General features: G+C 36.2%; 1 protein-coding gene across 5 annotated transcripts in view; it reads left to right on the top strand.

Annotated features, from left to right (window-relative positions):
• Positions 1-19,406, top strand: part of MTMR2 (myotubularin related protein 2) — a 90,626-nt gene that overhangs the window by 50,074 nt on the left and 21,146 nt on the right. For all 5 annotated transcript variants that reach the window (XM_019036880.4, XM_019036884.4, XM_055356116.2 and 2 more), the window contains 5 exons: positions 8,947-9,022; positions 12,260-12,354; positions 12,524-12,634; positions 15,980-16,081; positions 16,978-17,061. In XM_019036880.4, the coding sequence (XP_018892425.1) occupies positions 8,947-9,022; positions 12,260-12,354; positions 12,524-12,634; positions 15,980-16,081; positions 16,978-17,061 (468 nt within the window). The remainder of the gene's footprint in view (positions 1-8,946; positions 9,023-12,259; positions 12,355-12,523; positions 12,635-15,979; positions 16,082-16,977; positions 17,062-19,406) is intronic.

The following is a 19,406-nucleotide window of genomic DNA, read 5'->3' as shown; positions in this document are numbered from 1 at the left end:
ACAAGCTAACATCATAATGACAGGATCAAATTCACACATAACAATATTAAGCTTAAATGTAAACAGGCTAAATGCTCCAGTTAAAAGACACAGACTGGCAAATTGGATAAAGAGTCAAGACCCATCAGTGTGCTGTATTCAGGAAACCCATCTCACGTGCAGAGACACACATAGGCTCAAAATAAAGGGATGGAGGAAGATCTTCCAAGCAAATGGAAAACAAAAAAAGGCAGGGGTTGCAATCCTAGTCTCTGATAAAACACACTTTAAACCAACAAAGATCAAAAGAGACAAAGAGGCCATTACATAATGGTAAAGGGATCAATTCAACAAGAAAGCTAACTATCCTAAATGTATATGCACCTAATACAGGAGCACCCAGATTCATAAAGCAAGTCCTTAGAGACCTACAAAGAGACTCAGACTCCCACACAATAATAATGGGAGACTTTAACACCCCACTGTCAATATTAGACAGATCAGTGAGACAGAAAGTTAACAAGGATATCCAGGAATTGAACTCAGCTCTGCACCAAGCAGACCTAATAGACATCTACAGAACTCTCCACCCCAAATCAACAGAATATACATTCTTTTCAGCACCACACCACACTTGTTCCAAAACTGACCACATAATTGGAAGTAAAGCACTCCTCAGCAAATGTAAAACAAGAGAAATTATAACAAACTGTCTCTCAGACCACAGTGCAATCAAACTAGAACTCAGGATTAAGAAACTCACTCAAAACCGCTCAACTACATGGAAACTGAACAGCCTGCTCCTGAATGACTATTGGGTACATAACAAAATGAAGGCAGAAATAAAGATGTTCTTTGAAACCAATGAGAACAAAGACACAACATACCAGAATCTCTGGGACACATTCAAAGCAGTGTGTAGAGGGAAATTTATAGCACTAAATGCCCACAAGAGAAAGCGGAAAGATCTAAAATTGACACCCTAACATCACAATTAAAAGAACTAGAGAAGCAAGAGCAAACACATTCAAAAGCTAGCAGAAGGCAAGAAATAACTAAGGTCAGAGCAGAACTGAAGGAGATAGAGACACAAAAAACCCTTCAAAAAATCAATGAATCCAGGAGCTGGTTTTTTGAAAAGATCAAAATTGGTAGACCGCTAGCAAGACTAATAAAGAAGAAAAGAGAGAAGAATCAAATAGGTGCAATAAAAAATGATAAAGGGAAGATCACCACCGATCCCACAGAAATACAAACTACCATCAGATAATACTATAAACACCTCTATGCAAATAAACTAGAAAATCTAGAAGAAATGGATAAATTCCTCAACACATACACTCTCCCAAGGCTAAACCAGGAAGAAGTTGAATCCCTGAATAGACCAATAACAGGCTCTGAAATTGAGGCAATAATTAATAGCTTACCAACCAAAAAGAGTCCAGGACCAGATGGATTCACAGCCCAGAAGTACAAGGAGGAACTGGTACCATTCCTTCTGAAACTATTCCAATCAATAGAAAAAGAGGGACTCCTCCCTAACTCATTTGATGAGGCCAGCATCATCCTGATACCAAAGCCTGGCAGAGACACAACAAAAAAAGAGAATTTTAGACCAGTATTCCCGATGAACATTGATGCAAAAATCCTCAATAAAATACTGGCAAACCGAATCCAGCAGCACATCAAAAAGCTTATCCACCATGATCAAGTGGGCTTCATCCCTGGGATGTAAGGCTGGTTCAACATAAGCAAATCAATAAACGTAATCCAGCATATAAACAGAATCAGTGACAAAAACCACATGATTATCTCAATGGATGCAGAAAAGGCCTTTGACAAAATTCAACAACGCTTCATGCTAAAAACTCTCAATACATTAGGTATTGATGGGACGTATCTCAAAATAATAAGAGCTATCTATGACAAACCCACAGCCAGTATCATACTGAATGGGCAAAAACTGGAAGCATTCCCTTTGAAAACTGGCACAAGACAGGGATGCCCTCTCTCACCACTCCTATTCAACATAGTGTTGGAAGTTCTGGCCAGGGCAATCAGGCAGGAGAAGGAAATAAAGTGTATTCAATTAGGAAAAGAGGAAGTCAAATTGTCCCTGTTTGCAGATGACATGATTGTATATCTAGAAAACCCCATCGTCTCAGCCCAAAATCTCCTTAAGCTGATAAGCAACTTCAGCAAAGTCTCAGGATACAAAATCAATGTACAAAAATCACAAGCATTCTTATACACCAATAACAGACAAACAGCCAAATCATGAACTCCCATTCACAATTGCTTGAAAGAGAATAAAATACCTAGGAATCCAACTTACAAGGGACGTGAAGGACCTCTTCAAGGAGAACTACAAACCACTGCTCAATGAAATAAAAGAGGATACAAACAAATGGAAGAACATTCCATGCTCATGGGTAGGAAGAATCAATATCGTGAAAATGGCCATACTACCCAAGGTAATTTATACATTCAATGTCATCCCCATCAAGCTACCGATGACTTTCTTCACAGAATTGGAAAAAACTACTTTAAAGTTCATATGGAACCAAAAAAGAGCCCGCATTGCCAAGTCAATCCTAAGCCAAAAGAACAAAGCTGGAGGCATCACGCATATCTACAACTATCTGATCTTTGACGAACCTGACAAAAACAAGAAATGGGGAAAGGATTCCCTATTTAATAAACGGTGCTGGGAAAACTGGCTAGCCATATGTAGAAAGCTGAAACTGGATCCCTTCCTTACACCTTATACAAAAATTAATTCAAGATGGATTAAAGACTTAAATGTTAGGCCTAAAACCATAAAAACCCTAGAAGAAAACCTAGGCAATACCATTCAGGACATAGGCATGGTCAAGGACTTCATGTCTAAAACAGCAAAAGCAATGGCAACAAAAGCCAAAATTGACAAATTGGATCTAATTAAACTAAAGAGCTTCTGCACAGCAAAAGAAACTACCATCAGAGTGAACAGGCAACCTGCAGAATGGGAGAAAATTTTTGCAATCTATTCATCTGACAAAGGCCTAATATCCAGAATCTACAATGAACTCAAACAAATTTACAAGAAAAAACAACCCCATCAAAAAGTGGGTGAAAGATATAAACAGATACTTCTCAAAAGGAGACATTTATGCAGCCAAAAGACACATGAAAAAATGCTCATCATCACTGGCCATCAGAGAAATGCAAATGAAAACCACAATGAGATACCATCTCACACCAGTTAGAATGGCGATCATTAAAAAGTCAGGAAACAACAGGTGCTGGAGAGGATGTGGAGAAATAGGAACACTTTTACACTGTTGGTGGGGACTGTAAACTAGTTCAACCATTGTAGAAGTCAGTGTGGCGATTCCTCAGGGATCTAGAACTAGAAATAACATTTGACCCAGCCATCCCATTACTGGGTATATACCCAAGGGATTATAAATCACGCTGCTATAAACACACATGCACACGTTATGTTTATTGTGGCACTATTCACAATAGCAAAGACTTGGAACCAACCCAAATGTCCAACAATGATAGACTGGATTCAGAAAATGTGGCACATATACACCATGGAATACTATGCAGCCATAAAAAATGATGAGTTTGTGTCCTTTGTAGGGGCATGGATGAAGCTGGAAACCATCATTCTCAGCAAACTATCACAAGGACAAAACACCAAACACCGCATGTTCTCACTCATAGGTGGGAATTGAACAATGAGAACACATGGACACAGGAAGGGGAGCATCACACACCGGGGCCTGTTGTGGGGTGGGGGAAGGGGGGAGGGATAGCATTAGGAGATATACCTAATGTTAAGTGATGAGTTAATGGGTGCAACACACTAACATGGCACATGTATACATATGTAACAAACCTGCACATTGTGCACATGTACCCTGAAACTTAAAGTATAATAAAAAAAAAAAGAAAAAAGAACCTTAAAAAAAAAAAAAAGAAGATAGGTTCCTTGTGTTTTTGAGTTGCCTCTCTTGTTTTGACCTCACTTCATTTATTCATTGAATCTGCTTTCTCTCTTCTCCCATTGCTGACATATCTGAGATGCAATTCCTCTCAAGTAAAAATCATCAAGTATTATTCATATAATTGCTTCTATTTGTTTTATAAGCCTAGGGTCAGATTTGATCACTTTTCCAATGTATCATATTCCTCTTTATTTCTATTACCATAGACTAATCCAGGATTCTATTTCTTTCCTAGGTTATCATCATTTCATCTTCTTCCTTTTCATTTCTTTGCCCTCCTTGACCATGCCATCTGCCCCTATCAAAGGCCTGCAGTGATTTTTTTTTTTTTACATGACTGGTCAAGTTTAAAGTCCTTAACTTCTCCCCAGTATTTTATTATAAAAATTTCTGAACACAAAATAAAGTTTACAAAGGACCCTGCTGTATCCACCATCAGAATTTTTCCATTAACGTTTTACCCTACTTCCTTGTTTTTATCTGACATCCATCATCTGTGTGTCCCTCTATCCATGTATTTATCTAGCTTACTTTTTGATGCATTTCAAAGTAAATTGCAGACATTAGTAGTTTTCCAACTAAATATGTCAGCATGCAAATAAATATATGTAGGTTTTCTTTTGATATAAAATTTATATCTATTGAAATACAGAAATCTTAAGTGTACATTCTGTGAGTTTAGAAAAATGCATACACCTGTACAACCCAAATCCCTGTCAAGATATAGAACTTGTCACCCCAGATACTTTCATCATGCCCCTTTTCAGTCCACACTCTCATTCTCATCCCCATAGCAACAACTGTTTTGAAGTTTTTGTACTATAGTTTAGTCTGTTGCAGAATTTCATATAAATGGACCCATACGATATGGACTCTCTTGCTGAAGGCATCTTTGAAACCCTTCACTAGGATACCCTAAACTTTTACTCCATTTTTATTTCTCAAGCCATCTCCTTTATTCTCTGAGGTAGACATTATTCCATTAATTTTCCTAAGTTGTGTCAGACTCTTTGGAATATTGCAGCTGTCTTCAGTCCTCATAAGAAATGAAAGAAAGGGAAAAGATTTGCTGCTTTCCTTACAACAGTGAGATGCTTACTATTCTGTAGCTAAATCTAGAATATAGTAGTTAGGAGTCAGGGAGAGATTGATTTATGGTTCCCTATATGACATGCTTTCTCAAATGTTAATCCCTTTGATGAGTATTAGAGAAAGTGTGTCATATAGGGAATCTCTAGAGCAGAGAAAAAAGCACCATGTCAATAGGCCATTTTGGTAAAAGGCGGTGAAAACCTCTGTTGATGCTTCTATTACGTGAATAATAAGTACAGATGCTCCTCGACCTATGATGGGGTTACATCCAGATAAACCCATTGTAAGTTGAAAATACCATAAGTTGAACCATTGTAAGTCAGGGACTGTCTGTATTTTTTTTTTTTTCATTTTCATGGTGTTTTGCAAATCTCTTTATGGTGCAGTTATCTTGATTTCATAGTTGCTAACTTTTAAGGTGGGTATTAATATCATGTTAATAACATGAATGGTGAAACTAAGACTCAGAGCTTACTATGGTGGTAGTGAATGTGGAGTTTTTTTAGGGGTTCTTAGGATATGAAACATAAGGTTTTGCAATACACCACAAATCCCTTGTATATTTTAATTTTGATTTTCCCTTTTTAGCTGAATCACAGTTTAAGATTTTTTTTCTTTTTCTTTTTTTCTAAAAAGTATTTCTGGGTTGTATTTTCTGAGACCTGGCTATCTGAGAATGACTTCCTGCTGCCATTAAATACTTTATGGGAGCATTTTCCTTCACAGCTTTGATCACATTTTGTTATTGTCTTGTAGAATATGGTATTATAGATAACCTTGAAGCTAACTTGATTTTGCTTTCTTCAAAGGTAATTTTTTTCCACCTATATTCTTATAGTTTATATTTTAATTCTTTTAGTTCAAAAAAATTTGCCAAGATGCAACTAGGTATGTCTCTGTTCATTGATTTTGGGTGGAACATGGTAAACTCTTCTGATCAACATCAATTATATATTGGACTTTTTGCTCCTCTTGATTATTTTTTTTTCCTTTAGAAAATACAATTCTTTTCTTGATTATTTTCCATGATGATTTTATCTTTTTTTCCTTCAAATTCTTACAGCACTTTTCAAGTTTGTCCTCAACATTAAATCTGTTTTCTGAATGACCAATGCAATTTGTTGCTAATTGCATACAGATTTTATTTCTGCTATTACATTTTTAAATGTCCTTGCAGTCATTCTCATTCATTTCTCTTGTTTCATTGTGTCTCTCTCCTTACGACTTTCTGTTTCTACTCTATTTCTTTATTTTCTTTCTTTTTTTTTTTTTTTTTTTTTAGCACAGGGTCTCACTCCCATTGCCTAGGCTGGAGTGCAGTGGAGTGCATCACAGCTCACTGAAGCCTTGACTTCTGGGGCTCAAGGTAATCCTCTCATCACAGCCTCCCAAGTAGCTGAGACTGTAGACCCGCGATGCCATGCCTGCCCAGCTGATTTTTTGCATTTATAGTAGACACAGGGTTTTGCCGTGTTGTCCAGGCTGGTCTTGAATTCCTGGTTTCAAGCAGTCCACTCGCCTTGGCCTCCTAGGATGCTGAGAGCATAGGCTGAGCCACTGCCCCTGGCCTTCTCTTTGTGTTTATTAGAAAATATGGCTTATTTCCTTTTGAGTGTGCCAAGTACCTTATACATGCTTTTACAAATGCCTATAGAGAATTATTTTCAGAAGACTGCTTTCTTTTTTAAAGTTTCGGGTTGATATTCTCTTTTCTTTGTAAGTCTTTTTTTTTTTTTCCCTAGGCCTTTTTTTTCCTAGTCTCTTTTCTCCTGTTTGATTAAGGATAGATTTGTCTAGAATCAGTGTTTGTCAACAAACACAGGGTCTAGATTGCCCCATCCCTGTTCTGTTCACTTGAGTGCTAGTTGGAGTTCCTTTTCCTATCTCCAGTGTAGAATTAGTTGTTTGTATACAACCTTTAGCATAAGCCTATTGTTAAAAGTCTGTCATCTAGAGCAGCTCTGCTGGACAAAGATAGGATCTTGTATTGCTTCTTTTCATTGCCTCGCTCTTTGACATTCTGGTCAGAGAGAATATAAGAAAGCCTATGTGTGGTTCTCAAAGTGTGCTGCTTGCATGAGTTTTCCTGTCTCTTTTCTCACTTTATGAAGCTTTAGGAGGATTGTATCTCCCATGTTTCTGTGTGCCTTTGCCAGAACTACCCTCTTCTCTTCTGTACATAACATAAATATTTTCCGGGGGTTGCTGGTCCTTTCTGAATGTAGAAATGTAGAGAAAGAGGAAGTCATGTGGAGCAGTGCTGTAGCAGCCACAAGAAGCTATACATATGCAATATGGGAACTACTGCCCAGCGTTATAAGTGACATAAACGTTGTATTTCTGAGTGAGGTGGTAGACCGGGGGAAGAATAAAGCATCTTCCTTTCTATAATCTTTCACGTGGTTGATTTTTTTCGGTATACTCTGATATTTGTTTTGCTATCTTTGGGTCTAATTTTGTTGCTTTCATAATTAGTAGAATTATTAGCAGATTCTGGCAATTAGTTGTTAGTTTGAACTTTTATTAACAGTAGACAACACTTATTACATACATCTTATGTGTTAACACTGATAAAAGTACTTTAAATGTATTAACCCATTTAATTTTCATAACAACCTATGTGTGGTACTATAATAGTTACCATTTTATAGATGCGGAAAATGAGGCATAGAGAAGTTGAAAACCTTGCCTAAGAGTACCAAGTTAGTATGTGGTGCAGTCAGGATGTGAACCCAAGTCTATATTTTTGTATATGGCAAGTTTTTGCCTTTTTAACCCCATCTTCATAGGCTGGTCCTCCTTTCCTCTCTTCTTTCCTTCTTCTCTTCTTTTATGACTACATAATACTATTTAGGGACTGGCAACTAGATAGCGTGTTTAAAATATGACCTTTAAAGACGACTTTTCTGAAGTTTAGATGTGGCACATAAAAATATATATGTGTGTATATACTATTTCTTTAGGTATTGCATTAAAGTTACTTTATGAAACAAATTGTTAAACTTTCAAAAGAATGAATTTGTTTAGATTGCAACTTTATTGAAAATAAGTTAATTTGTTCTTTGTAGTTCTTAGTTATTGGCCGCAGGTGAGCCAGATTGCGGACGATGGAGGAATTAATGGGTTTGGAGACAGAAATTTACTGTTTGATGAGGAGAGAGGTGGGAGGAGGTGAGGAAGGCTTTTGGTAGTTAATGGGGGATATATCTAGCATATGACAATTTGGGTGTGTCTGTGTGTTCTCTGGATTGTAACTCCTTTAGAGAACTGTTTCTGTATCCACATTCTTGGAATATAGTGTAGCATCCTTCACAAGGTAACTACCTGTCATATTTGTTGATCATGATTTTATTTAAACTCTTTTTCAACAAGATGATTTATCAACATCATTTCTAAATTCTCTAAACATTAAATCTACATAAGAACTTAATTTTGTCTGAGTTTAAATATACTGTGGCCCTTCGGCATGGCTTTGGAATCCATTCAACTGTAGTTCACATCTACACACTGGCACTTTAACTATGTGATCTCGAACTAATTACCACTTTCGGCTGCTTTTTTCCTCATCTGAGAAATGAGGGTATAATACCTCTTTTATTGTTAGGCTGTCTTAGGATGCAGTGCAAAAACATATACAATTTTTTATGTAACAAATGTAGAGTGCTTTGATATGATTTAAGCACTCAGTAAATGCTTTCTAGAAAAACATTAACTTCATATATTATACATGCCAACACTACAGTTTAACAAATTTGATTTAAAATAGTGTATGTGATATGATGTTATAACTTCAAGAGCAAGTATACTCAGTTGAAATATGAGTGAAAAAGTAGCCTTTGAATAAAAAAAGTTTCTTTTTTTGTCTTTCCCACCCCAGGTCCTGAGGGAGTCTAACAAGTTAGCAGAAATGGAAGAACCACCCTTGCTTCCAGGAGAAAATATTAAAGACATGGGTCCGTAATGGTATTTTTTGCTTAATGTCCTTCTCCGTTCTGACTGTGCAGAATGTTCAGTACTCTCAGCATACAGAGAATAAACTGGCTGTCAGAGACACCTCCTGTCTGGCAGAACTCTTTACCTGCAGTCTTCCCAGCATCTTAGTGTGTTCTACAAACGTAAGCCTAGACCCGCTGCTAGTGTTTGTGTTTGAACTCCTGGGAAACATGCAAATTGAATTATACTTTGCCTCTTCTCTGGTTTGTTTTACTTTCTTTAAAAGTAGGTGGATTTTTGCTAAAACTGTTGCTGAAGCCTGTGAAGGAAAATTTTATTATTTTGAATTACTATATTCAGATATTGAGTTGCCTAGATAAAAACATTGAATTGTCACCTTATACAAGTAATTTTTCTTAAAATATCTTCTCTTCTGTTTGCTTCCTTCATGTCTTTCTTCTCTGAATAAACTCAGGTTAATTTTTGGATGAAATACATCATCTCCATTGCATCTGTTTGTATGTAGATGGCCTTCTCTGCCCAGCCTAATACTTATAATATGGACTGGAAACTGAAAATGAGCTTATAAGCTGTGTTTTTTTTCCTCATGCTTCTGTTTTGTTTCATCTGTGTGATAATCTACAGATATCTACTCATAAACTCTGAGAAATAAAGTAATATGTTAGAAGAATGAAGTAAATGATTTCTTAGTTAATTAACTACCATCTTTCATTTTGTTACCAATCATAATTTTTAAAAAGGATTTTAAAAATGCTGAATTTTACTTGGCTAGGTGTCATTTCTATGTGTAAAAACAAGCCAAAGGGAGGACCTGTATTCTAAATGGATTATTATTTACTGAATTTAGCTTCCTAGTCCTTAGCATGCTATTTGTCCTTTCTTGCTCTTGGCTCTTGATTGAATAAAACTCTCAGTCTTTTTCTTTTCCCCAGTTAGCCTTATATATACACCAAGCTCTTGATCTGAACTACCTACTTACATTTTTTCAGAATTGGCTATTATATAATGATAGTAGTTATTATTATTGAGTGCTTACTATCTCAGTCATTCTCAGAGAGTATATTCTTGAGAATAACATCAACCCCATTTTATAGGTGAGGAAGGAAACTAAGGCATAGGAAGATAACCTAGCTAATAAGGTTATATCTAGCATTGTGACAATTTCTTTTTCTTATTCTGAACTTAATGCCGTAATTGCAGCTCCCATTATGAAATATGGCTTTATTAAAGACCTTCAAGTTACCACTCAGTCTCATTTGTTGGCTCTTCTTCCTTTAATAGCAACACGCCCTAGGACTTCATCCTTGACCCATTTCCCTTTTCCCTCCTGTATACTCTTTTCGGTTGACCATATCCAAATTTGTAACATCACTTGCCATATATTGGCTGATGACTCCAAAATTTGTATCTCCAGTGTGAACCCCTGTCCTAATGTAAGTAAACAAATGCCTCTATCTTAAACACACATCCTTGAATATCCCATAGGAACCTTATACCCAGCATCTCCAAAATGTAAATCATCACGTTTAACTCCAAACTTACTCTTTTTCTTGCATTCTCTCTCTCAGTTGACATCAATACCAGCTGTCCATTTACTCAAGTCAGAAATCTGGTTGTCGTACTAGACTGCTCTTTTTTTCTTTTCTGGACTCTTAACATCCAGTCAGTGTCTAAGAATTTCTTGTATTTATCTTCTTTTCTCCATTGTCATGATCTCTTGAGGAATGATAGAGGGTACAGAACAAAGCAAAGACTAATGATGATAATAGTAACATAGGTATAAACCCTTGAATTTTTGTATTGTACTTAGAACTTTAGAAGCACCTTTATATGTATATTATCTCATGATTTTAGAATAAAGGGGAAGATGTAACAGAAAAGCACTGGCCCGAGAATGACATTCCTGTGGTGGGATATAGGATAATAAGGCTGAGTTTTCTTACATGAGTAAGAAAATTGACTCTGGAAGGAATCCAGAAATGTTTTAGTAACCTTGAATAAAGCTTTTCTAGTTGAGGTAAAAATTCATAAGGGAAAAATATTATTTGTGCAAAGCAAGTTTGTGTATTTTTATGTAATGATGGGTTCATTTAATTTTAAAAGCTTCCCTCTAAATGAAATATGCTTTCGAAACAATGATTTAAAAAAGTACTTTATACTTAAAATGTTCCTAAGGGAACTATTTTGAAGGTTAGAAATGATTGTGAAAAGATCAGTCTCATTTCAAATTCCATACAAAGCAGCCAGTCCTTCGAAGTGTTGAATGAGAAGCAAAGTCAGGAGGTTGTAATACCTTATTAAATATATTCCATGGCCCCAAGTTTTCCCAGAAGCCCTTTGAAAGGGTCTTAGAAAGTTGTTGCTCCACAGAATTGTCCCTTACTTCCTTGGAATGATGAAGATACTCCTTTATCTGCTGATTTGGTGTAATAATGACATACTAGGAATTTATGAATATTTTAAGATATAAAAACCATGTATTGGAAATTATGAACTGTGGCATTTTAAATAATATTTTGAGATACTGATTCCTAAGTTATCCTGCATAATCAGTTAATGCATATTTTACAAAACATAATGCCATGTAGATCCATCGTTTATTTGATAAAACATTACTTGTGATTATTTCTTTACAAAGTCTGGCATTGGTTGGTCAGCAGTACAATATCCTCTTCTTATACTGTTATTTTTCTAAGAAATTATATTTTAAATGTGTGTCATTTCACCTGTAAAATTTTCCCCATAAGTATTAATCAGATCAGGAGTTTGTGGAATAACATATGTTTTGGACATTGCGTTTTTAGAAGAATGTTGACAAACTGGACAGGAAATTGGTGAGGTTACATAGAAACTGCAATGAGATGATGGCGACTGTGCCTTGACATGCTTATTGTTGATACCACCATTACCAGTATTCTTTCACCCGTCTCTGCTGCAGCTACCCACACCTGTTTTATCTAGCCAGGATAGTAGCCCCTTTGTTTACTTCCATTCTGTCTCATGGGATGAGAAGTCCCTCCACCTTTTCAGCCTATCCCATTTAATTCTGTGTTTCTTCCCCAGATTAGTGCAGGGATGGAAGCTTGGGTTGTAGGATTCTGAGGTCTCTGGAAATTACTGGTTCTGTTATTTTTCAGCATAAATTAGTCTAGGAATCATAACAATTTTATAAGATGAGATAGCAGGTTTTAATAGCACATAATGTATAGTAAACTGTGGACTTCTTGCTTTTTCAGCCAAAGATGTAACTTATATATGTCCATTCACTGGTGCTGTACGAGGAACTCTGACTGTCACGAATTATAGGTTATATTTCAAAAGCATGGAACGGGTAAGAGTCAGATTAGATTTTTGTATGTACATGAGTGTGTTGTTTGTAGCTAGTTTTGTTCATTTCTGATCATTTCTAATTAAAGCATTTCTGATTAAGATTTTGATCAGCTCTATAATTGGACAGTATTAATTGCTCAGTTTTAATTATTTTTTCTTTCCTTCTTTAGGATCCCCCATTTGTTTTAGATGCTTCCCTTGGCGTGATAAATAGAGTAGAAAAAATTGGTGGTGCTTCTAGTCGAGGTGAAAATTCTTATGGACTAGAAACTGTGTGTAAGGTAAATGTTATAATATGTATGTGATTTTCTTTGGTTTGAAAAGCTTTGTATTAAATAGAACCTCTGTTTCGAAATTGGTTTCTAAAATATAAAATGGATTTCCAATTAGAAATGTTATTTTAGTATGACATTGATAGAAGAAAACAAAATTTAGCAGTAATAGAAAAGGTGATTCATGAATTAGACTTAATTCTTTTGGGCCCAGTTCAGTCTACATATTTTGATGTATTCACAAATTCATAACAATGATCATCTTGGCCGGACGTGGTGGCTCACGCCTATAATCCCAACACTTTCAGAGACTGAGGCAGGCGGATCACATCAGGTCAAGGGTTCGAGATCAGTCTGGCCAACATGATGAAAACCCATCTCTACTAAAAATACAAAAATTAACCAGGCGTGGTGGTGGGCACCTGTAATCTCAGCTATTGGGGAGGCTGAGGCAGGAGAATTGCTTGAACCTGGGAGGCGGATGTTGCAGTGAGCCAAGATAGTGCCACTGCACTCCAGCTTGGGCAACAGAGTAAGACTCTGTCTGAAATAATAATAATAATAATAATAATAATGACCATCTTTAATGCACATAGTACAGATAGGATACCACATAGTTCCACGTTGATGATTTCACTTTGAGCCTTAGAAAAATCCTGTGAGGTAGGCACAATAGACATTACTACCTTTAATTTACAAATTAGCAACATAAGGCTCTGAGCAGTTCCACTACTTTGTAGTGGAAGAACTAAATAACTAAATATGTTATATTCATCATCACCTATCTTTTCTGTTTCTAGTTCTCATAATTTTTCTTTTTTTTTTTTTTTTTTGAGACGGAGTCTCGCTCTGTTGCCCAGGCTGGCACAATCTCAGCTCACTGCAAGCTCTGCCTCCTGGGTTCACGGGATTCTCCTGCCTCAGCCTCTCGAGTAGCTGGGACTACAGGCGCCCACCACCAGGCCCAGCTAATTTTTTTTTGTATTTTTAGTAGAGATGGGGTTTCACCATGTTAGCCAGGATGGTCCCAATCTCCTGACCTCGTGATCTGCCCATCTCGGCCTCTCAAAGTGCTGGGATTACAGGCGTGAGCCACCGTGCCCGGCCAATTTTTCTACTTCTAAAACAATAGTGGGGAAAAGTTGATATTGTAGACTTTTCTTATGTTCTTATTTACTGGCATTCTTTAAATGCATTGATACTTGAATGAAACATAGATTGTTACATTTTTACCATTAAGTCATAGGTATTTAATACTACGTACCACTTCTCCAGGTCCCTGTTATTAAGGCCTAATTAACTAACACCCATGCACATTGAGATTCTACATCACATTGTTCCTTTCTTTTTATTCTGCCAGTGCCAAAAGAAACAGCATGTGTATAATTCAAGATACTTTGTTATGCTAATCTTAGTAGTTTTGTGACTCTGGTATTAAAGCTAATGACTTAGTAATTATTTTTGTAGTTTTCTTTCTTTTTGAGACAAGAGTCTGGCTCTGTCACTTAGGCTGGAGTGCAGTGGCGTGATCTCGGCTTACTGCAGCCTCTGCCTCCTGGGGTCAAGTGATTCTCCTACCTCAGCCTCCTGAGTAGCTGGGATTACAGGCATATGCCACCATGCCTGGCTAATTTTTGTATTTTTGGTAGAGATGGGTTTCACCACGTTGGCCAGGTTGGTATCGAACTCCTGGCCTCAAGTGATCTGCCCTCCTCGGCCTCCCAAAGTGTTGAGATTACAGACGTGAGCCACTGTGCCTGGCCTGTGGTTTTCCATTATAGTCAGAAGGGCTCTGTGAGTGTAATCGCTGGCAACCATGTGTCAAGCACACTGTTTCCTGATCACTTTTCTGTAGTTTAAGAGTAAGTAGTGCATAGAATATAAGAGGATGTGAAAGAAGATAATTTTGAATCTTAATCATTTTAAATATAATTTTTTTCCATGGAACAGGATCATTATCAATAAACATGAATATTTGTAGGGCCCCTGACATGGTACTTTCAGAGAACTCTGTGGTTAACAGAATGATTCTGAGTATCTCACCTAGTTATAAAGATATTTACTGAGGGAAAACAAGATATCAGCTTAGGTTCCTGCACATGTTTATTTTAAAAGATAGTAAAGCCAGCATTCTAGTTTTGGATCATATACTGTCTTACTTATGTATTGTGGGTACATTGTAGTGGAGTGGCTTTGTGTGTGATTCTACAAAATGAGGCATAATAAAGCTATTTTGAATTCTGCCTAGGTAAAAACATTTAAATAAAATGATCAGTCTTAAAATTATTCTTTTCTTATAAATTTTTTTTTAAAAATTTTTTGTAGAGACAAGGTCTTGCTATGTTGCCCAGGCTGGCCTTGAACTTGTAACAATTTATGTTTCTTTCAAGTATCAATCAATGCATTTAAAGAATGTCGGTAGATAAGAACATAGGAAAAGTCTACAATACCAATTTTTCCCCACCACTGTTTTAGAAGTAGAACACCTCAAGTGTCCCTCTTGCTTTGTCCACCCAAAGTGTTGGAATAACAGGCATGAGCCACTGTGCCTGGCCCTTGAAATTATCTTAATCCCCAGTTTTTTTCTAAGTGCTGTTAAGATACCAGTAAACCAGAACATGAATAACTGCATTCAGTCTGAGCATAGAAAACTGCTTAGGGACAAATGGAAGGGAACCTTGGTCTTTAGACCTTACTGTAGAGCCTGGATAATATAAACTAAACTATTCAGAGTTTATGTGTCAGTAGATGGTGGAAGAATGTGGTTATGGAGTGAAGGAAGGAACACTTTCAGGCAGGGTTTAGTTCTATCAAGTCTACTAGTAGCAGGGGACTTAGGAAGAGAAGGTCCAATGCAAATGAACCCTGGGAAGGGATAGTTAGTAGGAAAATAATCACCAGATATAATGAACTGAAGACACGTATGAAATGTAACAACTACTAATCAGGTTTTATTAATAAAGAAATTTATGACAGAAAATGGGCTTTCACAGGGAAAGCACATATGCTGATAGTTTGTATCAGTCATGATATTAATCTTCAGATGTAATATCGTTAATCTCCAGTGGTTACATCAAATATTACCTCTTTCACTGGCCTATTTTGAGTCCATAAGCATAGGTAAATTTCCTGCCTGCTGAATTCTGCTTCATAGTAGAGTACCTTGTGTTTCTTTCAGTTTTTCCCAATAAACCATTATAATTTCCCTGTCTCCAGGAGCTGATGTCTGATTTATTTTTGTATCCCACATTCACAGATCTTAACATTTTACAAGATAGTTCCAAGTAACCTTATTTATTCTAAATTTAAGTAAGTAGTGAACAATTATTAACTTGGTTCCTAAATCTTTTCTAGGATATTAGGAATTTACGATTTGCTCATAAACCTGAGGGGCGGACAAGAAGATCCATATTTGAGAATCTAATGAAATATGCATTTCCTGTCTCTAATAACCTGGTAAAATGTTTCCTGTCTTTGGAAAATTTGTGCTATAATTATTGATGTCGTATAAAGAAACTTGTCTAGGCTGTCTAGAATCTCTACATTTACATCCCTGCTTTGACATTTAACCAGATGTATAGTGTAAGTGTAACTTAGTCTCTTGGATCAATTTCTTTAGGTATGAAATAAAGGAAGCTGGACTAGCTGATTTCTGAGGTCCATTCCAGCACTAACATTTTATGATTATATGATCTTGCTATTCAGGGTGTTTCCATGATGAAAAGTTACCTGTTGTCTTCATTAGGATTTGTAATCTCCTTTTTAATTGGGAGCCAGTTAACACTAGCAATTTGGGAGGAAGGTAAGGGTAGGCAAACCCTGAGTTCCCACTATGTGCTTTAGACAGTGTTAGACTCCCATGTTTATATCATTTCACTTCTATGTAGCCTATGGTGGTAGATATTATTTATCCCTGTTTAGCGATGAAAGCAACATCAGGTAGGCAGTTAACTCAAGGGCACAGTTAGTAGGAGTACCATTTGGAATCAACGTTGGTCTTATGACTCCAGTTCAAATTTTTTTCACATCATAGTTGTTTTTAAATGTAATGTCTTTATTTGAAAGTAAACCTACAAAGGCTACCAAGGATAATCTGAAGGAAATACAATGATATGTTGGTATTTGATAAGTTTTGTTGGCAAGTGTCTTTGCTTTTTTGTATGCTTAAAAATATGTAAAAAAAATAGATTTTCAAAATGATAAAACAAAAACTATAATACAAAAAAGGATGCTAATACATAAAATGTTCTTGCAGATAAATAAATGAAAACTTTGGATATATGGATACATTTCTGATTCATTACCTTTGTGAATATCTTTTTTAGCTCTTACCATTGTTTACTTTTTTGTAGCCTCTTTTTGCTTTTGAATACAAAGAAGTATTCCCTGAAAATGGGTGGAAGCTATATGACCCTCTTTTAGAGTATAGAAGGCAGGTATGTACTTTCTTCTCTTTCAATTTTAGTATTTTGTATTCTTTTCATTCCAAAGAAAACTGGGTGGAACCATGTACAAAAACCAGCATATCTCATACCACAGTAATTCACCACATTAAGAGATTAAAGCAGAATTCAATCTTGAAATCTGTTTTAGTATATCATTCTTCCTATTCTTCCTTCAGTATACCACTTCCCAAAGAGTCCCTATACTGCATTACTTAAGCCCCACCTAAAATAGTCTTTTCTTTATTTTTAACTTTCCTCCTGTCCACTATGCTTTCTTGAGAATTTAAGACATATTGATTATTTCTTGGTAATCATTAGATTTGTTATCTAGAATATTCTAGAATTCAAATATGAAAATTCTTGAGCTTTTACTTTTGTATTTAAATTTCAAACATAGCATTTTAATTATAACATTTCTAATTTATTGTGGTTTTGTTTCACAAAGCCAGGTAGAGGTAAAGAACCACCACCAGAGAGCTAAAGATATCTAAATGACTTGAAGTGGGGTTTGTTACCACACTTACATGTGGAAAGTGAAGTTGAAATTTCCTCATTCAGTTATAAAGTTATTTGGCAAAATATGAAATAGAATACAAAATAAGTGGGAATCAACTAAAAGCCAAGAGTATACATGAAACAGGAGATGCATGCTAACTCAAAAATCCAGTGTCAGAAGAAGATGACTAAGCAACCAAAAAGTCTAGCAGGTGTCTTTAGAAATTATAAAAATGAGGACTACTCTTTGAGAATCTGGGAAGAAATTGCTGTCCCAGGAGCATTCAGTGTAGAACTTTGGAAAGCAGATGAGGTAACTGTGTCTAAAGAAAAGAGGTAAATTATTACTGAAAAAAAATAAGTTGAAGTGTAAATGAACAACTATACCCATACAGAAAGAGAATTATGAGATTAGGAATTGTGGCAGTAAGAATAGAGCATTAGATTCTACATAAAATGGTATGGATGCTTTATGGTCTTTGACTTACTAGATGAATTTGTTGGCTTTTTTTTTTTTGGCAGCATGAGAAACTGTCTCTGAGTCAACTAAAAGGTCTAATGGAGAGGACACTGTATTTGTAGTTAGAAGCTGTAGTTTTAAGATTTTTTTCTTGGATATATTTTAAGTTTATTACAGAAGAAAATGAAGATGATCTCTTAAAATTAAGGACTAATGATAAGGCATCAGATTATTCACTTCCCCCCCTTTAAATAAAAAAAAAAAAAAAAAGGAAGTGGTAATACTTGCATTCTGTACAAAATTCAAAACGTCCAGCAGGGTATACTGAAAGGTAGGTTTTCCTTCCAGGACAACCCTGTGTCCCCCTAGCCATTCCAGTTCCCCTCCCTTTAGGAAATGATATTATTGGTTTCCTGAGTATTTTTTTCAAAGGTTTCATGTCTACAAAGCTTGTGTATATAGGTGTGGGTATTGTTTTTTTAAGCATATGGTAGCATGCCATGCACACTCTTCTGTGCTTTTCTTTCTTCATTAATATATTTTGGAGATGGTACCATCTTCAAACATATAGACCTTTCTTTTTTTTAAATTGAGATGTAACTCACATACCATAAAATTTACTGTTTTAAAGTATACAGTCCACTGCTTTTTAACATATTCACGAAATTGTGCAATTACCACCACACTCTAATTCTAGCACATTTACAAGACTTAGTTTTGAATTTTAGCTCTAGTTCTTACTCTCACACTCAGATGTAGGTTCTTGAATGAATCATTTATGGCACAGTGCCTTCATTTTTTACTTGGTGATAGATACCACGTTATGGGATGTTTGAAGGATTAGTGACGTATAGAAAGGCACTTTGTAAACTGTAAAAATCTATCCAAATGATGATTATTATATTTATTACATTGTGAGGCTCTGAAAAACAGATATCATGACTGGCTTTATTATGTGCTGCCACTAAAAAAATGAAAGCTACATTCATTCAATAGATCTACACTTAATAGTGTTAAAAGAAATTAGACTATATCTCTTCAAAAATGGGCAAAGGCTGGGCGCAGTGGCTCACACCTGTAATCCCAGCACTTTGGGAGGCCGAGGCAGGCAGATCGCTTGAGCCCAGGAGTTTGAGACCAGCGTGGGCAACATAGTGAAACACCATCTATACAAAAAAAATAAAAATTAGCCAGGTGTGGCATGCACCTGTAGTCCCAGCTACTTGGGAGGCTGAGGTGGGAAGGCCACCTGAGCCCGGGAGATCAAGGCTGTGGTGAGCTGTGAATGTGCCACTGCACTCAAGCTTGGGTAATAGTGAGATGCCATGTCTCAAAAAATAAGTAAATAAATAAAAATGGACAAAGCTATTAATAACCATTT

The sequence above is a fragment of the Gorilla gorilla genome, chromosome 9 (genome assembly GCF_029281585.2).
Source record: "Gorilla gorilla gorilla isolate KB3781 chromosome 9, NHGRI_mGorGor1-v2.1_pri, whole genome shotgun sequence".
NCBI classification, from domain to species: Eukaryota; Metazoa; Chordata; class Mammalia; order Primates; family Hominidae; genus Gorilla; species Gorilla gorilla.
This window is presented reverse-complemented; position numbering and strand designations above follow the sequence as displayed.